The sequence below is a fragment of the Poecilia formosa genome, unplaced genomic scaffold (assembly GCF_000485575.1).
Source record: "Poecilia formosa unplaced genomic scaffold, Poecilia_formosa-5.1.2 Scaffold32, whole genome shotgun sequence".
Lineage (NCBI taxonomy): Eukaryota > Metazoa > Chordata > Actinopteri > Cyprinodontiformes > Poeciliidae > Poecilia > Poecilia formosa.
This window is the reverse complement of record NW_006799971.1, coordinates 430,464-453,593: the sequence shown is the minus strand read 5'-3', so window position 1 is coordinate 453,593 and position 23,130 is coordinate 430,464. Positions and strand designations below refer to the sequence as shown.

Genomic DNA, 23,130 nt, shown 5'->3' with positions numbered 1-23,130 from the left:
GGGGTCCAACCTGGACAGGTCACCAATCTGGGAAACACAGAGTCACACATGAACACATGCAAACTTTATGCAGAAACCCCTCAGGCTGGGATTGGACCCCAAGAAACAACAGGAACTGTGTTAGCACTGTTCTGCCATGCAGCCCCTGTTAGTCTGATGCTGCAACCAAAGCCACAAAATGTTTTTATAATGATGCAGGTTTTGATTTTTTATTTGTTTGCTTTGCACAGATAGGGGAAAAAAAACTTCCTTCCAATGACACAAACAGCAGCTGTCTGTGACATTGAGAGCAGTTTCTGAAACATGCACATTTTAAAAATAGCATTGAAAAGGACTTAAGAATTCAGATTTTGGCAATTTTATCATTCTCCTTTTCAGTTGGTATGGTTTAGAATATGTACAGAGATATTGCATCGTGTGATGATGACACAAGACAAAGTGTAGAAACAAAAGAGTTAACTACAAAGATAAAACATCACAACTACAGAATTAAACATCCTTTAAGAGAGGAATCCTTTGGAGCTAGAAACCCCAGCATGGCCTGAACATTTAGACGTAGACTTTGTGCTCCAGTAACGTCACATTTCTTGATTTAATGAATTTTAGATGATCACTAAAAAGGCCAGTTCCATATTTAATAACAAGAAGGATTACAGGCATTCACAGTTACACCCTCAAGATCCAATGAAAATACAAATACAGACTTTAAGACCAAGATATGATCTTAAAGGGGCAGGTTTATGTGATTTCCAGGCACATAATGCCATTTTAGCTCAATCAAATAACTATGTCACCTTCAGCTATTCTAGAAATACTATATCTATAAAATATGGCTGAAAAGAATTTTTACTTCCTGATATAACTCCATGAAATTGGTCCACTGTTTTTTGTTTTTTTTAATTCCTGCTCTTCCTGAAATTCTGCCTTTAGGAGGCCATCACAACTTGGCTCCTCTATTAACCCTTTAACAACATTTGTACCAACGTTTCACTGAGAAGTAGCTCTTATAATGAGCCTAGCAGTTTGCCTCATTGCTAATTGCTGTTGGCTAGTCTGAAGGAGCTGAGTGAGGGAGTCACAGGGAAGGGGTGTTCTGTGACATCGAAGCTCGGTAGCTTAGAAACTGCACTTCTGAGGGGGAGCTACATCTCCAGGGCTGAGCTAGATAAACCCAGGAGCTGTGCACTGGTGAGTGGTTGCCATGGCAGATTAAAGGATTTTTCAAACATGCATGAAAGAATCAAGCCAACAGTTCAGGTATGTTTTTGATGAGCGAATAACATTGTAACATGATTTAAAAGCTCAAAGAAGTTGATTTTACATAATACCGCCCCGTTAAGTTTTTCATGCTACAAAGACAATAGAAGAAGAATAAAATACCCTAGAAACATTACATTTTTTTGTATTCATTTAGATTACAAATCAGTTTCAATAACTTTCAATTTACAAAAGTTACAAAATTAACATCATGAATAAATGAATGAATGAATGAATGGATGACAAGAATCTGAGTTATGAAGTTAGTGGTTCTCTCTTCTCCAGTTTGATCCAAATGCCATTCTCTGGCCGCAGGATGAGCTCCCCTACCGGACGAAGCTCGTCACGTTTCTGACAGGCCTCCACGTTGAAGTTACGCAGAATGGACGCCAGGACCACCTTCTCCTCCATCAGCGCAAAACGTTGGCCTGAACATCAGAACACCACACCAATAGCAGCATGAGACATGGCACGCAAAAAAAAAGCCTGTGTGTGAAAAGACCAAAACCCAGAATGTCCTTTTCTCACCTATGCAGTTGCGGAGTCCAGCGGAGAATGGGACATATGCGTACGGAGGCCTTCCAGCTGAATTCTCGGGAAAAAACCGCTCCGGCCGGAACTCCTCCGGTTCTGGGAAGTACCGCGGATCACGGTGAAGAGTGTAGGTGATGATGATCGCATTTGCTCCTTTGGGAACCTTGAAACCATCTGAAAGTGGAAGTAAAAACCAATTTCAGTTTTTTGTACTAATTACTACATGTGTAAGATCAAACAATAATTAAACTACAGGTTGAAGTAAAATTTGCCAGCTTCTGTCAAACTTTACTTTCACAGAAGCTGGAACTCTGAAAATTCACTCTAGAAAAATCATTTTAAGCACGTCATGACTTTTTTATTTCAGTGACTGTAAGCTACAGGTGCACTGATTGCAGTTTTCTGGCTGACTGCCAATTACTGTTCTCTAAAAAGCCTGACCTACCGATTCCAATTTTGACCAACACCAATTTTTATGTCTGAAATGTCACTAAATACAGCAAAAGTGAGGAGACTATTGTTAAATGCAAATGTGCAGACATGACCTGGTGGGCCAGTCTGTCTGTTAAAATGTTTAATGACATTTCAGACAAAAAATATAGAAGTATTGGTGGATAACTCATCTCCCAAAATGAAGGAAACTGGCCCTGAAAAATTGGCTGACCAATAAATCGGTGCACCCTACTGCAAACATTTGCCGTGTGCTTAGAGGAAGAACTAAACTAAAGTGCTTCTGTTTCTCCATTTGTTTTAATTGGGAAGCACATGAGAAATGATGTGGCAGGAATAGACAGGCAACGTTTCTTAGCGACCACTTTTTACACATTTTGACAAGAGATTATATAAAGAAATTTTCTTTAAATTACCCAGTCTTCTTTAGGGAATTGTGGCCTTGTGGAACCAGTTAGATCATGCAAATTTCTATATTTCCAGACAACAACTGAAAGCTAGTATCATTGGAATGTTATATAATATCCTTATAAAACAATGCACATGTGGATCAAATTATTAGTAAGAATTAAGTTAATTTTAACTTAATTCTGATTACTTGTGGCTTTTTGTAAGCCACAAGTACCAAGAGGTGATATAAAGTGATGAAGGGAGACCTGACCTGGAGCCCATAAGAACAATAAGACATGTACAAAACAATCAAACAGAAACACCATCCTGATGCATGCACAGCTTCCCTTTTGAACAACTACCACAGTATGGATGTTTTAATCCGAGGTGTTCTTGTCATGTGTGACTCACTCAGATTGCAGTCGTCACAGAGGCTTCGAGCGAAGAAAGGCACCGAGGGAAACAGCCGCAGAGCCTCCTTGATCACACACTCCAGGTACCTGAGCTTCTTCAGGTCCTCCGTGTTAATGGGTCGGCCCGACGTACCTTCACACAGCAACCAAGAAACAAATGCAGGTGTAAAACCTCCATGTCTCTTCCCGTTAGCTCTGAGACTCTGAACAGGTTCCATGTCCCTGATGGAGAAAACCATCTCCAGAGCATGAAGCTGCCACTACCGTGACTCAAGGTGTGGATAGTGTGTTCAAAATTGTACTAATTTTCCACCAAACACAGGCCAGAATGTTCTGTGGTTGTCTGTGTGTTGGCTTGTGATGAACTGGTGACCTTTGGATGGATGGATGGATGGATGGATGGATGGATGGATGACTGGGTTGATGGATGGATGGATGGATGGATGGATGGATGGATGGATCCTTTTTCCTTTCACTTTATAAATATGTTTTATGTTCTGTTGGTATTTCTCATAACATCCCATTAAAACACATTTTGGTTGGTAACTGTAACATGACAAAATGAGACAAAGTGAAGCAGATCCTGGTGCGAGGCTCTGTGTGCTGAATAAGAACGTTTGCTCTGGGTATAAAGAGGAAATTGAGCTTTTCAGTACAGGATTTAATTATGGCTTAATTAATGCTCCTGCACTTCAGGGCATCTTTAGTTCATTCAGCTTCAACAAAATTAGCATTTACTGCAGCTCAAAGGCCTTCTTGCTCAAACTGCAGAGAACTGCATGGAAGCGTTGTACATTATTCCACACTGCAGAGACAATAGTTTTTGAAGAGTGAAGTTATATGTTAACAAAAGATGGTCATGGTTGTTAAATTTACAAGAGAACAACGAGTGTGAATAAAGATGATTCAAAATCCTTTGGGCTGGAATATTAACTAAGTTAATAAGTGAAGAAGAGAACGGCGGGCCGTGTTAATGTTACCAAACACTTCGTGCAGCTCTTGTTGAACTTTTCGTTGCACCTCTGGGTGGGTTCCCAGCAGGTGGAGGGCCCAGTTCATGGAGGCAGCCGTGGTGTCATGACCCTGGAAAAGAAAACATGCAATTACAGTTGTGATATTTTTTTCTATTTTTAAAAATAACCTACTGGTCTCACCACCAACCTCAAACATGAAAGTGTCCACTTCCTCTTGGATGTCCTGATGGCTCAGCTTGTTGCCGTCTTCATCCGTGGTTTTCAGGAGCATATCCAGGAAAGCCTGTCGCTTCCTCTTGCCGTGGTCAGAGTCGCTGTCTGATTCAATGTAGGACAAGTTTTCAGACCTTTCCTTTATCACCTGCACACAGACGTTGTTAAGAACGACGTTAAGCTGTTGAGCTGTCTGCTCGGCCCTGGCTCATTAACTCACCTTATAGGTGAAGGAATGGAGGATCTTCAGCGTCTTGTCGTGGTTCTTCCCCTCACCGAAGAAGTAGTAGATGAAGTCGGGCCAAAACCAGGGCGTCCTCTGTCTGTGGCTGACGATGTCACTCATCCTGAAGGCAGCACAGATTGCTCAGCTTTATGACCAGATACTATTTCAAAGATTTGATGTTTCACGTTTGTCTGTGAGGAAGCTAAAAAGCATACCTGTATACACACTTGACATACTCTGACTCTGAATCACTCTGTGCATAAATTTTCCTTCCCATCGCAGTTTCTGAACAGAGCAAAGAAGTTTTGCATATCAAGATATTTGTTCCTACATCATGGCACAAACACACACACACACCCGCACACACACACACACATTTTCAGTCTATTATTTAATAAGAAATCAATGTATATTAAGTTGCACATCTGTACTTTCAAAATCAAAGTAAAACGTGATAAAAAAGGAAAACATGTTCTGCAAAACAATTCAGATTAAATTTACTTGAAAATACTACAAAGACAAAACTCCAAGTGTACAGGAAACTGAAAGTTTAAATAATACAGAGAGATGGAACAAAATAATTCAACAGTCACTCAGATGAATGTGCAGAATGTGCTGTGGTGTTATCTTACTGAAATAAGCAAAACTTCTTGGTCTCCATGGTTTCATGGAGAGCAAGAAATCTTTCTGAAATACATTTACTTTGGGATTTTGTTTTATTAATATTCCCCAAAGCATAAGTGAGCTCCAGCTTCAATAAGATCATGATTTATTGATTTAATTTTAGTAATTTTTGAGAAAGATGGCAATTGTTTTCCCTACTGTAATATCAATAAGGAAAGTATTATTTATTATTAAATGTAATCCCCCTTTAATCACTGAAACACTTTTGTGTGACAAACAAAAGCGTAGATGAACTTAAAGGGGCAGCATGTAAAATTGATTTTTTTAGAGCTTTGCATTGTTCCCTCATCAAAAGCATACCTGGAGTTTTGCTATGATTCTTTCATGCATGTTTGAGGAATCCTTTAGTCTCCCGTGGAAACAATCCAGCTGTACAAAATCCCTGGGTGGACCTAGCCCCGCCTTCAAGGCGACTCCGTCACTCAGCTCCTTCAGACTAGCCAGCACCAATTGGCAAACACCTGGTGGAACTGAGCATCTGCTGAGCTCATTATAGGAGCTAAGTCTCAGTGAAACACTGATAAAATGTTGTTAAAGGGTTAATAGAGGAGCCATGTTGTGATGACTTCCTGGAGGTGGAGTTTCAGAAAGAGCAGGAGTTTTTAAAAAGACTGAGACCCGATTTCATTAAGTCGCATTTGATATTTATGACATTGTTTTAACAACTGAAGGCAACTCGACCGTGCTATAAAATGGCACTTTGTGCCTGGAAAATATATAATATTGCCCCTTTCATATCCTCTTTCCATTGTATATTCAATGCAGACATGCTCTGGAGGATAGAAATAAACATGACACATGTAGTGTGTCACAAACACCACCAGTCTTTGAGAATATGAAGTTTTTTTATTCTTTTTACAGCATTTGAGCAGATTCTTTCATTAACTGTACATGTAATAGCTCATTATGGTGTACAAAAACTGATGCTGTTTGAGTGGCAGTATGAACTACATGGGCAGTATCTCTGTTAGCTCTGGAAAAACATCTGCGATTATATATTAAATCAGAACATCAGAAACCAAAAGAAACCAGGCTTGTTCTCTTACAACAAATGATAAACCCAGCAAAGCTCTTTCTGCTGAACTGGTTGTCTTCAATTTTTAGTCTTTAGTTTTAAATAAATCTCTGCTCTATTTCTCATGTTTTTTTTTTCTTTTTATTACTTTTTTTTCTTGCATTCACATTTGATTTTGACCTTATTATGAGACTCTGTCAGAATATTGTCTTTTCGTTGTAAAAACGCAGCATCTACTCACCGCAGATTATGTCCAGCGCACAGAGGGTGACGTCACTGAAGCAGTTGAAAGAACCTTTCCCTGCCTTTTTCTCCAACTTCTCCACCAGGATCTCCGCCTGTTCATTCATCACTTGCAGAAAGTCGGTGAGGATGGAGAAGTGGAAGGTCGGAGTCAGAATCTTTCTTCTCTGTCGCCACTTTTGCCCAGTGCTGAAAAAAAAGACAAGCTTTTTTCCATCGATGCCACGACTCCAAGCAAAACCAACGTTGGTCAAAAGAATTGAATTTAATGTTAAAAGTGAAATTTATAACATTAGCAATGCCAGTGTGCATCTGATATCAGACTGACAGTTTTTTTTTGTTTTTGTTTTTTTTTAGTAACATCAGCCTTATCAAACTATAATAAGTCTGATAAGGCTTATCATAGGACCATTACATTAGTAGGGACTATGTAATGGATGTTTTTTGCTTGTGTGAATGTAACATCTGTACCTGGTCAAAAGGCCGGTTCCAAGCCAAGGATGGAGAAATTTGTAAGCAAAAGCCTTGGTGAGGTGAACAGGATTACCCAGAATCTTCTACAAAAGACAGTTTAGGTGAGAAGAATTGGTCAATCACAAAGGTAGCACATTTGAACAACAGTTACTAAAAATAACTTTGTGAAGACCATTTCAGAGCTCAGCCTAACACAGACTCCAAACCTGGCTGCACAAGCAGGTTTGAACTACACAGAAGGTCATTAAGGTCATTACTGAGACTCTGTTACATCGTTTGAATCATAACAGGTGAGAATGAAACGCATCATCATCAATGGGAAACTGGATAATAGATCAAATGCATCCCAAACACATGGTTAGATCTCAGTGCAGCTTCCACCTCATTACAAATATTAGAGATTGGCTTGATTTGTTTTTGTAAATAATTTTATTGCAGCTTTGTTAAAGTTTCTAAATAATTCTAAAAACAAATCCAACATTTGTTTTCAGATGATAAGACTTGCTGGTGCAGATCAGTAAATGGAAATGTTGAAGAGCACATTTGTGGGAGCAATTTAGTTCTGACAGTGAAACTTGTGCAACTTATTACACACAGTTATTAATTTCAGGTGTTTGTTTCTATTCATTGTGATGATCTTTGCTTATTGTGAACCAAAATCAGTTTCTCAGATCATTTCTAACAGGAATTTTAGATATAAATGTGTTTTCATAGCCAAACAACTGTGGTGACAAACTCCTGATTTGACAGCAACACGGGCACTAATTGACTCACTGTTAAATAAGCTGTTAGTTCAGGGATATTATTGGAAGGTTGAGTGGAAGGAAAAACCGTGGTAGCTATAAGCTCACAAGCCAGGGGGATGAACCCACCTTTGATTGGACTGTAATGATCATTTCATTTGTGGCAGAACGTTGCGCATGCCCAGATTTAGAGAAATACAACTAGCTGGTGTGATTACCTGGATATCACTCTAACTGAATGACATTTTATGTTACCTGATCTAAACCACATCGCTGTCTGGAAGGAAGATGAAAAACACCAGAGACAGCGATGCAGCAATCTGGAGCAAGCTGATCACTTCACTCCACGCTGCACTGATGCAATAAATTTTTGCAAAAAGATCTGCAACCAAGTATTAAGTGCATGTTTTGTACAACAAAGGACAAATTTTCCAGAAGTTTGCTATTTCTGTTTTAAAAAAGAGTCGAAATAAAAAGAAGCAAGTACTTGATACATATCGCTATATGTGTAAAATTATTAAACATAGTATATGATTTAAGTTTTGAACCTTTCAATGATATTGTAACTGTACTCATTGTGAAGTGTATGTTGTGTAGCTGCTATACCTCAACATTTTCAGCATGAAAAAGGACAACAAAGGGAATTGGTCCAACCCAGATTTTAAACAGCGGTGCATCTTTGAAGTCCTGAGTAAAACCCACAATCTGACCGAAGAAATCTGAAACAAGGCACAGACAGAAGCGGTTTGCTCGGAAGGAAAATTAACTTCACTTTAAGGTCCTCTGGCACATTTCTTACCTCCTGCATTGGTTTTGAACATCAGTGCGTCTCCAATGAAGGGGTACGTGAAACCCGTCCCTGGAATGGATTTCATTCCAAACCATTTATGGAGGTAACCGCTCAGCAGCTGGTAGGTGATGTAGGTCAGAGCTGCAATGAAGATGCTAGCTCCTAGAAATGGTAAACTGTAGCTTCCCAGTAAAACCGCCATGTTTTTATACGATCTGTCCAACTTGTTTAAATGTTCAGAAATGAGCACCAGCCTGTACTTATGTGTCCTGAATATTAATAGGAAGAGACAAAGGCACTGCCCACTGCTCCTTCCTTCTTTGGCCAATCTGCTCAAAGCTTACTGGGTAAAGGTTGATTATGCTAGATTTGTTTGCCATCAGGTAACCTGCTTTTTTGTTTGTTTGTTTTTTTTTCTATTAATACCTTAAAACAAAGTAGGTATTCACAACAGTGGATATATTTACACTGATGTAAAACTGTTATTAAATATGGTATTAATATGTTATGTTATTTGCTGACATAATGCAATAAAAGTGTTAATCATTCACATTGTACCAGCGCTGACTGGCCCAGATCATGAACTTTGTTCGGCTCATTATCTCACTGAACAGCAGGAACGTCAACATTTTGCACAATGTCAAACCTAACTGGTTAATATGTAGCAGAGGTATCTGTGTCATTTATCTTTTATGAATATGTTGATTTTTTGTTTTACAGTCGATGGCTAATACATCTGACTACGTGTACAGTTAAATTCCTCTGTCTCACAGCTCAACAAGCTTCACTTTAATTTCACACAAGGACAAAAACAGAACTTTCTAAAATGCAAAAATTAGGATTGTTGTCATTGAATCTTTCAAATTCAAAGATACTTTATTGATCCCAAAGGAAAATTAAATGTTGTAACTCATAATTGAAATTCCCTCAAAGAGTTATTGTAGAATGTGATGGCTGCTGGCAGAAAAGATGTCTTGGAGAAGTCTGTATAGCAGCAAATCTGAAAAAACTTCTGACTGAAGACACTGTGTTCCATAGTTCTTCACATGTATTACCTCTTTAACCAGGAATTATGTGAAACAAACGCAACTTTATAATCAGTTGGATTTTTGCAACAGGCATGGCTATGAAAACATGTCAGCGGCAACAAGACAGAAAAATCATGGAACTACAGTTTCACTGTGTTGTGTCTTTGTGCAACGACAATAAAAAATCTAAGTCTAAGAATTATAGAACTTGTGATTAAATGGCACCTGAGTGAAGTTGCACCCCCTCTGCCCCCACCCCACACCGTTTTCAAATCAGACAAAATTGGTGTCAAACATTTGTGCTATGTTTGTGCGGCAAAAATGTTCTCATCTAAAAGATATTAAGAAATGTTTCTAGAGGTCATGAAAGGTCAACCAGCCACGCCCAGCTTTTTTAAATCACATAAAATTGCTGTCAACCAACTCAACTACGTTTGTGCTGGTTTGTGCAGCAAACATTTTTTGTTTTGTGCTGCTTTGGCTTTGAAGATATTAATGAAAGTTTAAAGGTCAAAAGGTCAACCAGTCTGCCCACTTTTAGACAATCAAACAGAATTTACGTCAAATATTTGTGCTGGTTTGCAAAACAATTTTTTTTTATTTGAGTCACTATGATTTTAAAGCGGCACAAACACAAACATTTGAGATTTGAAGAAGGTGGGGACAGGATGGGGGGTAACTTCACTCAGGTGAATTATTATCAATAAAAGAGGAATGATAAAAGGAGCAGGCATGGACAAAGTACCATCGGGACAGATAAGCTAACCTCTCACTGCTTCTGCAGAATCTACCATAATCAGATTTTTTTTTTCTTCCTTCAAACTGTATGTTGTATTTTCTACTTTTCTTCTGCATTGCCTACAACTGTCATTTTGGAGCACATAACATTTTTCCATGTAAGTTTAAGAGTCTCAAAGTCATGTCCATAGAAACGTCTGAATACACCTGACCTGTTATATGTCAGTAAGGTGAAAATGTCAGACCATGCTCTTTTATAAAGCTTTGTTTGAATTTACTTTTGAACATTTAGAAAGTATCACTACTAGCATCTATAAAGCTGCTGCTTGCACTGCAGCTGGCTTTGTTTAAAGTATTAGAATGCAACAGGTTCTAATGCTAATGCACTAGAGGGGTGCTATGCTGCATGTTTTGGTATGGATCCGATACAAACGGCCAGTATTGATACTGGCCGTTTGCCTTCAGGTCTTTTTCTGTTTTCTCTTTTGATGAATTTGTTCATACCTACAACAGTATTTGTACAAAGTTTATAGGTGTCTACAAAATAGTTCAATAACACATTAACATGACAAACGGTAACAACAGCAAAACAAAGAAACTGCACCATGCACAATGTTACCATTTGAGAGGAAACAAAAATATTTTTGAGCTAGAGTTGAGACATTTCAATACAAAAGTAAAATAACATTTTGAGAGAGAATCTGGTACTAAAATACCTATCTTATCATGCTACTATTTATCCCATACTAATATCAACTTGGCATCAATATTGATATTTTGGTTCTGTCTGCCCATCTCTGATGTTTAGTTTCATAATTGTGGAACTTTAGTTTTTTTGAAAAAATGCACTAAGTTCAAAAAGACTTTCATAAAAAGATGTTTGGCTACGTTTGCATTTATTGTGCAGAAAAATATTCATATCTTATAATAGCACCCTATTGTGCTACGTTGTTGAACAAGTTATCCAGAGATATTATATTCTTTTTTAATTAAAATTGTCACTTTATGAGACACTTGGTAAAGCTAATATTTCATAATCAAACATGCTTATAAGGCATCAGTCATGTTGAAAACAGCTGCTTTGCGTTATAAAACCAGTAAATGCTGCAATAATGTCCAGTAACCACAAGATGTCAGGACCACACAGCTGATGCTGGGCTGTATACTGCATTTCAATGCAGTATACATTGAAATGTATACTGCATTTCAATGTATACTGAAATGCAGTATAAAGTATCGTAAGTATCGATACTTACGATAGTAAGTATCGTCTTACTAAAAAAACAAAAAACATTTTTAATAGATTCTTTACTACACACAGTGTTATATTTCAAGCATTTATTTCAATTAATTTTGATGATTTTGGCTTGATAGCTTGATAGTTTCTGAGAAAATTTGATTATAAAACAATGGATACAAAATTAATATTACTATCTATACCAGATGTCTACAACTCCAGGCCTGGAGGGCCGGCATCTACATGTGTCCCTGGTTGAACACATCAAATGGTTGGTCCAGAAGTGCATCAGCTAACTCCACCAGTCAGGAGGAGTTACAGAACAATAACCAGAAAATACTTCTGAAGATGAGCTACCAATCTGTGTATTTTGTTTTTATTGCAAAGTTCTGCATTTGTGTGGTTGCAAGCTGTGAAAAGCAGAGAGAAAGAGATATAGAAGTAAACTTTACATATTATTACAATGTGGGACTAAAAAACAGAGACAACGATTTCAGTATTCCAGGATAAAATGGGATTGATTTTTTTGCTTTAACATAACTCTAATAATCCAGTCTGATTATTTACTATCAGGTCAGGCTCTAATTTTCTACTATAGGATTAGTGAAGTATTGTTTTTTTTTTTTTGTTTTTGTTTTTTTACATAACCAGACAAGCACTTGGCCTAGAGCAAGTGGGCTAGAATCCCAACAATTTGTTAAAAGCATTTATCCAATACTGATCCCAAATACTTAAATAAAATCCCAAAATTTTCTTGCCCTGTCGGTAATAAAAGCCTTTTGGTAGGCCACTGTAATTTCTCTCCAAAAAGTTAAACTGAATGATGTGGGAAAAGCTGCTAACAACTGCTAGTAGTTCACTATGTATGTATTAAATTTGTGGATAGCATAATCAAACATAATTTGGATTAAAGTGGCTCTCAAACACTGTAATTGTAAATATTGATACATTTAACATTCCCCCATGCATTGCCATAATTATGCTCCTTGCTTGAATGATGTCACATTCTGTGACATCATTCCCTTATGTGGTCAACTTCTACCTCACTATTCAAGTACAACACAAATTCTCTTCTGTGGTTGAACAGCTCTTGTGCAAGCAGAACATTTAGGCAGAAAGCAAAAAAATAGTGCATAAATAAAGGTAACCATAATCACATCTAAATCTGTCAACACCTGGGAAACAGTCACTCCTGCAGTCGATTAGTCATTCCCAGAGCAATGAGAAGCTTCTGGTTGAAGGCTGGGATCCTCTCCTTCTGCGCAGGCCAGTTCAGGACGCACCTTTGATGCAGCATGCCTCTGCGGAGGAAAAGTGAGCGAGACAACTTGTAGTCGTGCACATCCTGCAGAAAAATCAGGACAACCGAGTCTCTGCTGGCTTCGATGACCTGTTGAAGTGCATGGTGGGCTTTAAATCTGAATAAGGACAAGAAAAAACAAAGCAAGTGTTTAGAGCGCAATTGTTATTTTCACAAAAGCAGACGTGCCTTAAAAGATACATTACGAAATCAAGAAAGCGGTTCAAACATATTTTCTTCAAACAGTACTATGAGGTAGGTGTCAAAGTTCTTCTAAATATAGTCTGTGCTTAAACACACACCAATGACAAAGACCCAGTTTTAATGAGCGTTAGAGAAGTCCTGCAGGATTTGGCATTAAGGCAACACAGTGTTGGTCTGAACATAGTGGAGTCAGCTTACATGAGGTGAACAAAAAAGTAAACAGACAAGAGTATCAAATGTTTCTACAGAAAACATTTGTCATGTATGACTTCCCTACACTACATTTTCTAAAGGGGCAGTATTGTGGGTTTTGCAGGCACATAGTGCCATTTTATAGCACAATCAAGTAATTATGTTATCTTTAGTTGTTCTAGAAATACTGTATCAAATATGACTTAGAAGAAATTTTACTTTGATATGTAACACATTTGTCTCTTTAAGATCTCTCTCTTTCTCAAACTCTGCCTTCAGGAGGTCATCACAACATGGCTCCTCTATTCACCCTTTAACAAAATTTTACCAGTGCTGCACTGAGAAGCAGCTCCTACAATGAGCTCAGCAGAGGTGCAGTTCCGCTGAGTGTTTGCTAATTGCTGCTGGCTAGTCTGAAGGAGAAGATTGTGAGGGTAACTAGTGAGGCCTGCACTGTGAGGCAGAAGCTGGGAGACTGCAGCTCCAATGAAGAGTCCAACCTGGGAGTTTTGCACAGCTGACTGGTTGCCATGAGAGATTAAAAGATTTCTTTAACAGGCATTAAAGGATCATAGCAAGACTCTATGAATAACATTATAACATGATGTAAAGCACAGAAAGTCAATTTTACTTAATACTGTCCCTTTAAATTCTTCTTCACCTCAAATTTAGAAGATGAAGTTACTTTTAATAGCAACGCCTTATAATCTGCAGCTAGTTAACAACATGTGAAGTTGTTCCAAAGCAGCATAAATAAAAGTGAGTGTTCTGTGTTTGACTTACCGTCTACACCAGGGATCGTTGAGAAGACGATCAGTCACCACAAACAAGATTTTTCTAGATTTTTTCATATTATTCACGATGGAGTCAGCCTGGAACATGCCGATGACAGAATCTCGATCCTCCAAGCAAAACCTGCAGGTTTCGTTCTCCAAAGGAACCAGTCGTCTCTCCACCCAGCGTGTATCTTCCTCAGCGTGTATGACATAAGCGTCATACTCAAACTCTCTGCCCTCCTCCACTTTGGCATCACTAAATCCTAATGTACGATTGATCAATATGTTCCAGTAGAACAGGATCCTCCAGCCATGGAATCGATAAATAAGGGCAGTGAGAATCAGCATTAAAACAATTGTGCTGTTTAGCACATAAAAAGCCTGGAATGGGGCCATGTCTTTGCAAGAAAGTTGGTCAAAGTCCATGATGGAATGATTGAAGTAAAGTATTGGGGTGTTGCACATGTACTGGTCTCTGAGACCTGGCACGCTAGCGTTAGTTTTGTTTAACCACGTGGCAAACCAAAGGATGCTCTCACAGGTACAGTCGAACGGGTTTTTTCCCATGACAAGGACACTGAGGTTGCTCATGGGAGTTCTGAACACCTCTGGCCTGACAGAAGTGATAAAATTCTTCTCCAGACGTAAAACCTTAAGGGACGTAAGGTCGTCTAACACCGAGTCCTGTAAATTGTTCAAAAGATTGTTGCTAAAGCTAAGGTACCTGAGTTGATTCAAATTCCTGAAAGCTTCTCTTGGAATCTCATCCATTCCATTGAAATCCATCTCAAAGCTTACCAGCCTCGGTGTGTATTTGAGAAACAGGACAGGCCCACCAGGGTTTGCCATCTTCCACAACCTGACTAAGTTGTTATGTTGGAGCTTCAGGACCCGCAGGTTCTCAAGCCCCTCTAACAAATTCTCTCTGATGTTCGCAATGTTGTTGTTGCTGAGATCCAATACAGTGAGGTTGGACAAAGGCCGAAACGGAGACGAATCCTGGTTCAAGGTTTCAGCTTGCAGACTCTTTCCCAGCATCAGCACTCTAAGATCAGTCACACTGGCAAATGTCTCTGCGGTCAGATTAATTTGCTGGACGTTATTGCTTATGTGAAGCTCTTGTAACTGAGCGAGACCTCCCAATTCTTTGCCGCTGAATGTTTGACGAATATAATTACGATCAAGAAAAAGAATGGAGAGACTTTTCAGACAGGAGAAGGTCCCGGGTTCAATTCCCACCAAAGCATTTCCTTCTAGGTTTAACTTCCTGAGGGGTGAATCGGCAAGAGAGACGAAGAACTTACTGGAGAGTTTTTTGCTTGTGAATATAGAATTGCTCCAGCTCAAGTCAAGATCTTTCAGACTCATCAGACCTTTGAAGGTATTCTCTGTGATGTTGACAAATGGAGTGTTTTGTAACATCAGGGTCTCAAGGTTGCTTAGTGGTTGAAATGTGAAATCCTCAATAACAGGGGTTGTGGGTTTCTGACTTTTCACTAGCGCTTTAGTCAGCTGTAGGTTTTTCAACATTTTTAAGCCTTGAAAAGTTTTTTGTGTCAGGTGCTTAATGCTGTTGCCAGTCAAGTTAAGAGTCTGAAGTTCAGATAGCGACTGAAAGGAGCCATCTTCAATTATGCCAATTCTATTGCCAGACAGATCCAGAAGGGTTAGGTTTGTTTTCTTCAAACCTGAGAAGGTTTTGTTTGTCAGATTCTTCAGCCCAATGTTCCTCAGAAACATGGCACTGATTGCTGTTTCAGACAGCTCTGAACAGAGGTCAGACAAGAACATGAAGCCCTTACTGCTACCATCGAGGAATAACATACGCAGGCCTGGAACAGGCTTAAAGCAACCAGGCTCCAACTGCAAGAAACAAACAACAACAAAAAAAAAAAACACACACACCATTTATGATGAGATAGAAATGGGGAAACAAAAGAGATAACTGAAATTTAGGTGCTACTACAACTACCAGTTCCAAATTTGACAACAGTATTTCAGTTCCCATTTCTGGGTAAACAACTTACTTTTTCTAGGGACACAGAAAACATCAGGCTGATGACATGGAGGGGTGAATCCTTCAGGAAGGAAAAATCATTACTTTTCAGAGTGTTGAAGTTATTGTGTTTGAGTTCCAATGTTTCCAAGCTGGGCAGCTGAGGCTGAGAGCCGAGCCTGACTGACTTCAGGTTGTTCATGGAGACGTCAAGATATTTCAGGTTCTGTTTGTCAGCAAAGGAGAAGGGAAACGATAGAGCATGAAACCTTATAAAAAATAAAAAAACTGATGTTTTTTTATAATGTTGGTTATTTTAGCCTGAACCTAAGAAAATCTAAGACTGAATTAGGATTAATTTCCACCGTTGAATCCATAAATGACATCCATTTTACTCAATCAGGTCAGGTTTTTATTCTAATGCCATTTAGAGAAATCTGATCTCCTGACTGAATTGATGACATTTTTGTGACATTATCAGCTAATTTATGTTAATATTTCACATCCAAAAAAGGTTTTAAGAGACAAAAAAGTTTTCTAGCAAAGTGTATTAATTAAATGTCACAAACTTGGATTTCTGTACACTGAATAATAAACACTGATAACGGGAAGTACATGTGGATTGAACATTTCATCTTCGTTGTATAAAATTCTCCATCTCTTTTCTGTCCTGAGGGAATCTCTCCTCCTGCTCTTCACTCATTGATCAGATTCTCAGGAAACTGATCCAGATGTCAGAACAAGTCATGCATTTTGATGCTGATGTTGCTCCATAGTTCAGAAAGTTGACCTGATTGAGCAAAACCAGTGTGATTTTTGGATTCAACTCATCAACATGACCCTAAAAGAGTTGAAAAACTCCAGACAACTTTTTGTCTGTTTACCAGTGTTATGTATTAAGCTTAATTTTCTCTGAAATCTGAATATTACATATGACTGATGAAAAGGGATTTTACTATTTCTGCAGACTTTCTGCACTCAGTACTTGGTCAGTGGAACAGAGAGGATTAGATTCTAGCTCAGCTGGTTCGATTTTCAACAGTTTTAACTCTTTATGATCAAAATTACCTGAAATAAACACTAGAAATGTATAGTTTGTCATTAGTCTATGTATGACTTTCTTTGTTCCAACTAAAATAAACTGACTTTAAGTAAATTTGAGTTACTTTCAACTTATGCTGTATTTAACTGCATAAGTTCTATTAACCTCCCATTTTATTTTTTACCATCAACTGTTAATATTCCAACCTATATCCGATGTACCTGAAGCAAGAAGAAGGGTTCTCCTTCCAGCTTTAACCGGTTGCTGGCCATATTCAGCCATGTTAGTTTGCTGCAGTATTTGAAATTCTCCTGTTGGAGTAAATGCACTTCATTATGCATCAAGTTCAGGCTCTGCAGCAGAGGGAGGTTCCTACACAGGCGCTCATCCAGGGTTTTGATGCTGTTGTAGCTGATGTTGAGGTGCAAAAGTCCTGTGTATCTTTTGAATGAGTCTGGGGGAGCCGCTGTCATTCTGTTGTGAGACATGTCCAGGACCGTGATGTCGCTGGGAAGATCCTGAGGGACCGAGCTCAGGCTGAGGTGGCTGCAGTCGGCTCTGCCGTCTTGCACGCTGCAGGTAGTCTTCTGTAAGGAGGCGGCGCCATAATACGGACTCACAGTGATGGTGCAAACAAGGATGACCCATGTTGGGATGCAGGATCTAGCTACATGCAGCATTTCAAAGACACTGTGGGAAGACAGAACAAGGCAGAGTACAGTAGTTTTTTTTTTGTATGGTGCAATATTATATAAATGCCATTTCAATGCATGTTCATAGATATATGCTGCACAAAAATAACACATTTCCTCCAGAAAAAGACAAAACTCTTCCAAACTCAGATAATTATTTAACTAAATGTAGAAGAAGTTCTGCAGACGTTAAGGATTTTCTGGTTTTAAACGCCCTCAGGAAAATAAAACCTGTCAGTAGCATTCATAAGGTCAGACCTTTTTTATGTTTTTAGGGTTTCATATTAATGGCATGAGAAAACAGTAAGCCTTGCTCTAACAACATTTATAGCACAAGTTCTGTATTATACTGTATCTTGTTACATTTAGTTCATTGTACTTTATTTGTTTCTTTGTTTTAATCCTGTTAAAATCTGTTGTCTTTGTGAGCATTAAATTTCCACCACCAAACAAGGAAAAACGTACAGCAGTATGTTAGGGTCATTAGAGATAGGGACAAAAGTATTTCCACCCAAACAACTTCTAGAAAAAAAATATTGGATATTCCTGAGTTTGAAGAGTCAAACATTTCCTAGAAAAAGCTCAGGAATGTTTTGGTTAATTTCAGTCATTTTCTAGAAAAAAAGACAGGAAATTTCGAATATTTCAATCTACAAGGGCCCTAGAAATTAATAGAAAAATAAAACATTTCTTATTTTGACAGAGAAGGCGGCACCAGCCGCACCACAAAGCAGAAGACTGGGAACAGCCTCATATGCAGCTACACAGAATCTATTTCTCTGCAGATCAATTCTGTTTATAACAACAAAAGTCACGTGGTCACAACAGAACGAGTTACATACAAGGCAATTCTAATTGTAAAGTTATGAGATCTTTATGAAACACCTAAAACTTCTGTAGTCTAAAGCTGAACTTTCCTGTTCACCAAAACTAAAAACACCGCTTGAGTCATTGTTCTGGCTCCACCGATGTGGCGGAAAAAGTGGGGTCACCAAATTTAAACCATTAACTGTTCACACTGTCAGAACGATTAATAGTTTCAATCAATATCTGCCTGCAGATCCTTACCGGGTTGTTTGTCTCGGTTTGCGACATCAGACTGTTTCCTTCCTCACATCGTCGCCACGAATGCACGCTGGATGTGAGCAGCGGCAATGCCTGAAAATAAGGAAACGGAAAAGGTCCGGTTCCAGTTTCACTTCCATTCTTGTCCGATGTCGTTTTAACTATTTTGTGTCATAAAGTCTGAGATATGGCTGGTCAGTCCCCCGCAGGTTGTTTTGCGTTCTAAATGTCCTCGTATTTGGTGAATTAGTTGCACAGTGCAGGCGGTGTTCTGCGGTAGGTAAAAGTGGGAGGTCCTGAGAGAGAGAAGGCTGGACGTGGCTCAGATCGGATCCTTCTCCGAATAGGTCCTGGAATAATAAAGGGCCATTCTGCTGCATTCCGTGACTCTAATCTACCTTTTTTCTGCTTTGGTTTGCAATTTAAGACCTAATATAAACCTAAAACACCTTAAAAAATATAATAATAATAATAATAATAATAATAATAATAATAATAATAATAATAATAATAATAATAATAATAATAATAATAATAATAATAATGTTTTTCTGCTGCACCATATTTTTTTCTCTCTTTTTAGTCAAGGAATATTATTTTATATTCCCACTCTTTTATTTTTTTTACTTTTACTTCAGCAAAAATATGTTGTTGTCATAATATTCTCACTTCATTACAGTTTTTGGGATCTCTGCTTAGAAGCACAAGTACTGTAGCTCATAAATTTGTTTTATTTTATTTTTTACATCTTATTTGTATTAATTCACTCTGTTGTAAAAGAGCTTAAATATGACCACTGAAGCGAACGTAGTGGAACAGTTTTCATCTACTGAAGAACAGCTGCTGTGCACAGTCAGCTCAGTTCTTTCACGGCAGGTAAATGTTGTTCTGGGTGAACCCGTTCCTCAGCTGCGATGGTAAAATGAAAGGTCAGGCCGGGTTTGGGCGCACCCAGATCTGCCATACCTTTCTTTCTTTGTCTCTTTGTTTCTTTAATTCTTTCTTTATTTCTTTGTTGTTGTTTTTCTTTATTTAAATACAATATGTACCAATAAATTCATCTCTTTGTTTTCTGTTCATTTTTTTGATGTCCCACATTGTCGTAAATGACTTAAAATATAAACATTAAACGTCGAGTTTGCACAAAGGAACCGTTAGAGGGCGGCAAAGTACTACTTTAGTCAACATTTAGTCCTAGTCAAATTCCAAGTTGTATTTAGGTCTGGACTTTGACTAGGACTGATGCAAAATATGATTATGCTTTGATCTGTTCTCTTATAACTCTGCCTAGAAGCTGAACAGTTTCACTGAAGAAGAACGTAGCATGTTGCTGCCGCAACATGTTTCACTGTGGAGGATAACGTATTCAGGTGAAGGGCAATGTTCGTTTTCAACCACAAAGTTAAAATGAAACAAGTTTAACCTGAACTCATCTGGCCAGAGTACCAACTTCCACATGTTTGCTGTGTCCCTTAAATTGCTTGAGCAAACTTTAAATGGGACGTCAGCTTTCTTCTTGCTGCTCTTCCACAAAGATATGAAAGCATGTCAACTGGCTTTAAAAAAGATTAAATTACAAACAGGTGGACAACTAATTAGTTGACTTCTGAGGGCAAATAGATTTTATTCATGTAGTAAAGTAAAGAGTAGTGAAAGACATGCAAATCACTATTTCCAGGCTTTAATATGAAATAAAAATTAAAAGCTTTTCTAATGTCTGTTCCACTTCATAATTAACCACAACTTGTTTATTACACCAAGTGTAATAAATGACACTAGAACTTGTGGTTGAAATCTGGGAACATTTGAACAGGAATAGTTCAGCTGTGTTATCTCGGATGAAGGACAAGTAGTCCAGTTGTTTGCGGGAGAGTGAGATGAAGATTATTCTCCTCAACATCCCATCGCCAAAAGAAAACCAAACAATAAAAAGCTACGATACAACCTCCCAATATTTGGCTGCTCTTCATTGTCTCCTCCATTGCTGTTCTGTGTTCAGACGGCTGCTTCCAACTAACTGAAAATCTCAGCTGTGCTCTGAACAGATGAATAACATGTTGGAGACCATAAAAAACTGACTGTGTCCTCTGCTACCTCAGACAGATTCATGAGAATCAGGGAGCCGTTTTAGTTCCTTCTAACATAAACTTTCACTTATAAGGACACTTAAAGTGTTTTTAGTCCATCTCAACCATTACTTTATTCATGATTCAGCATTATTACTTAGAATGAAAATGTCAAATTAAATATTAAAAATATACACAATAATGTTTATTTAGCAGTATATTGTTGACACGCTAACTTTCATTTTAATCTTCTTTGTGTGCAATCATTAATTGGCCAAGGCCGTAATTTATCAGAAAACATTTTTACAGTGATGTACAGCATAGCCTAATAAAGGTTGTGAGTAAATGTGATGAAGTAGATTTATTCTTCTCTGCATGTTGTCCTTGCAGTTTTAGACTGTAAGTAAGTGCATTAGTGTTGACATTTAAAATAGTAATAAATCTGAACATAATGGAATTAGCAAGTCCATTTTGTAAGGTCAGCACTGATGGAACAGCAGAAATGATCTGCTGCTGGTGCTGAAGGCGTCCCAGTAATGTTCAGCCACCACGGATCAACACAGCTGTCCTGTTCTGTCCTATCACCATTAGAGTCCTGGATTGATGAGATTGCTCACCAGAAATAATAAGTCATTTTAGTTGGCTGTCCAAAAGGCAGTTTAAATCACAGCAAGGTGGCTAAAGAGTGGATATTCCATGTTTCCATATTATTCCATCTGGTTTGATTGATGACGCTCTCATCAATCAAACCAGATCCTCCAAAGTTTAAAGTTGTAAAATCGCAAAGTCTGAAAGAAACTAAGCATTTATTCAACAATGCCAATTTTAGCGTATTTTTACTTTGTTTTATGCCGATTTCTCTATATAAAAGAATTGACACAAGAATTATGTCAATGCCTTTTCAAACAGTCATGAACCCAGCTTAAGATTAGGAACATTAACACTGGTCATGGTGTTTTTATTTGTGTTGAACAAAGGGCAGTGATGTAACATGATACAAAAATGCAACAAAACAAGCTACATCAACGGATGGTAGTAGTGTGATGACCTGGGGTACTTTACTGATTCAGGACCTGGAAGACATGCCATCTCTGATGGATCCATGAGTTCTTCACTCTACCGAAGAACTTGAAGGAAACTGTCTGGTAATCAGTTTATGACCTCAAGTTGAAGGACAGTTAGATTAAACAGCATAATCAGTTATCAAAATCAGCCCAACAAGTTTCCTCTCAATGGGTCCAATAAAGGACATTTTGGAGTGGCCTACTCCAAGCCCTTAAATTCTATTCAGATGCTATGGTGTAACCCAAAGGAGGCTGTTGATCCCTCTCCATTGTGTCTGATTTTAAACAATCAAAACAAAACAAAACAAAAAAAACAATAGGGAAACTTCCTCCACAGCAACTTAAAATACACACATTTGTGGTTGTTGCTAATGCTAAGGGAGAACAAATAAGGTTGAAGAAATGTTCTGAAAACTTCTAAGTGGCAAAAATAGAAGAAATCTTTGAGGGGACATACTTTTCCTCAACATGTTATCCAGTAGTGTTCTGTGTGTATCTAACAAGAACAAGTTCAGACCAATTTTTGTGAGTGCATTTTATCCCTAATTCCCCTGTGGCACATCTTATTGACTTTCTCCAAAGTTTCCATCCACTAACAGATGAACGGAGGACACCGACCCTGTGTGACCATCTAACAGTACGTATGTCTGCTAAATGAATTAAAAGGACTGTTTTATATAAAATTAACTTTTTTGAGCATTATATTCTGTTATAATGTTATTCCCTTGTCAAAAAAACATAAAATAAATAAATAAAATACCTGTAGTTGCTTTGATTCTTTCATGCAAGTCTGACTTTTCTTTTAATCTCCTGTTGCAACCATTCAGCTGTGCAAAATTGCCTGCATGGCTCTAGCACCGCCTGTGAGAACTCAGCTCCTTCTTGGAGCTGCAGTGTCCAAACTGCCCTCCACCATGACTCCTCAGCTCCTTCAGACTAGCCAGCAGCAATTAGCAAACATCTTATAGGACCTTCTGCTAGTTAATCACTGATGAAAACATTGTTAAATGGCTCTATGTGCCTGGAAAATACACAGTACTTCCCCTTTAAGATTTTTTAAAGATAATTTTTGTTCATTGTAATATAATCCTTCAGTTGTGAAATTAAAGCATGTAGATTTACAATAATTAAGAAATGCCTTCCCCATATTTCCACCACACTAAGCTACATTAACACCATCCTACCTCCTGTTTTTCCCTTCCTCCCTCCTTCTGATAATCAGCAGGTTGTTGTTGGGACAGCTCTTAGGCCACCTGATTGGTTTATGCTGCCGCTAAGCTGAAGCAGCTTACGTTACAAGGCTTTGTGCCAAAGACTGAACTAC

At 38.3% G+C, this 23,130-nt stretch overlaps 2 protein-coding genes across 2 annotated transcripts; both read right to left on the bottom strand.

Moving 5' to 3' along the window:
• Nucleotides 1-342: 342 nt before the first annotated feature.
• cyp4v2a (cytochrome P450, family 4, subfamily V, member 2a) lies at nucleotides 343-10,458 on the bottom strand. Its single transcript, XM_007549598.2, has 11 exons — nucleotides 8,416-10,458; nucleotides 8,223-8,335; nucleotides 6,871-6,956; nucleotides 6,398-6,588; nucleotides 4,673-4,742; nucleotides 4,452-4,578; nucleotides 4,206-4,379; nucleotides 4,025-4,127; nucleotides 3,043-3,177; nucleotides 1,786-1,965; nucleotides 343-1,685 (listed from the first exon to the last, which is right to left on the bottom strand). The coding sequence occupies exons 1-11, from the start codon at nucleotides 8,606-8,608 to the stop codon at nucleotides 1,513-1,515; spliced, it is 1,545 nt and encodes a 514-aa protein (XP_007549660.1). The 5' UTR covers nucleotides 8,609-10,458; the 3' UTR covers nucleotides 343-1,512.
• Nucleotides 10,459-11,495: 1,037 nt separating this feature from the next.
• tlr3 (toll-like receptor 3) lies at nucleotides 11,496-18,998 on the bottom strand. The gene is made up of 5 exons (XM_007549596.2): nucleotides 18,680-18,998; nucleotides 17,141-17,611; nucleotides 15,909-16,103; nucleotides 13,889-15,744; nucleotides 11,496-12,827 (listed from the first exon to the last, which is right to left on the bottom strand). The coding sequence occupies exons 1-5, from the start codon at nucleotides 18,704-18,706 to the stop codon at nucleotides 12,596-12,598; spliced, it is 2,781 nt and encodes a 926-aa protein (XP_007549658.1). The 5' UTR covers nucleotides 18,707-18,998; the 3' UTR covers nucleotides 11,496-12,595.
• Between the last annotated feature and the right edge of the window lie 4,132 nt (nucleotides 18,999-23,130).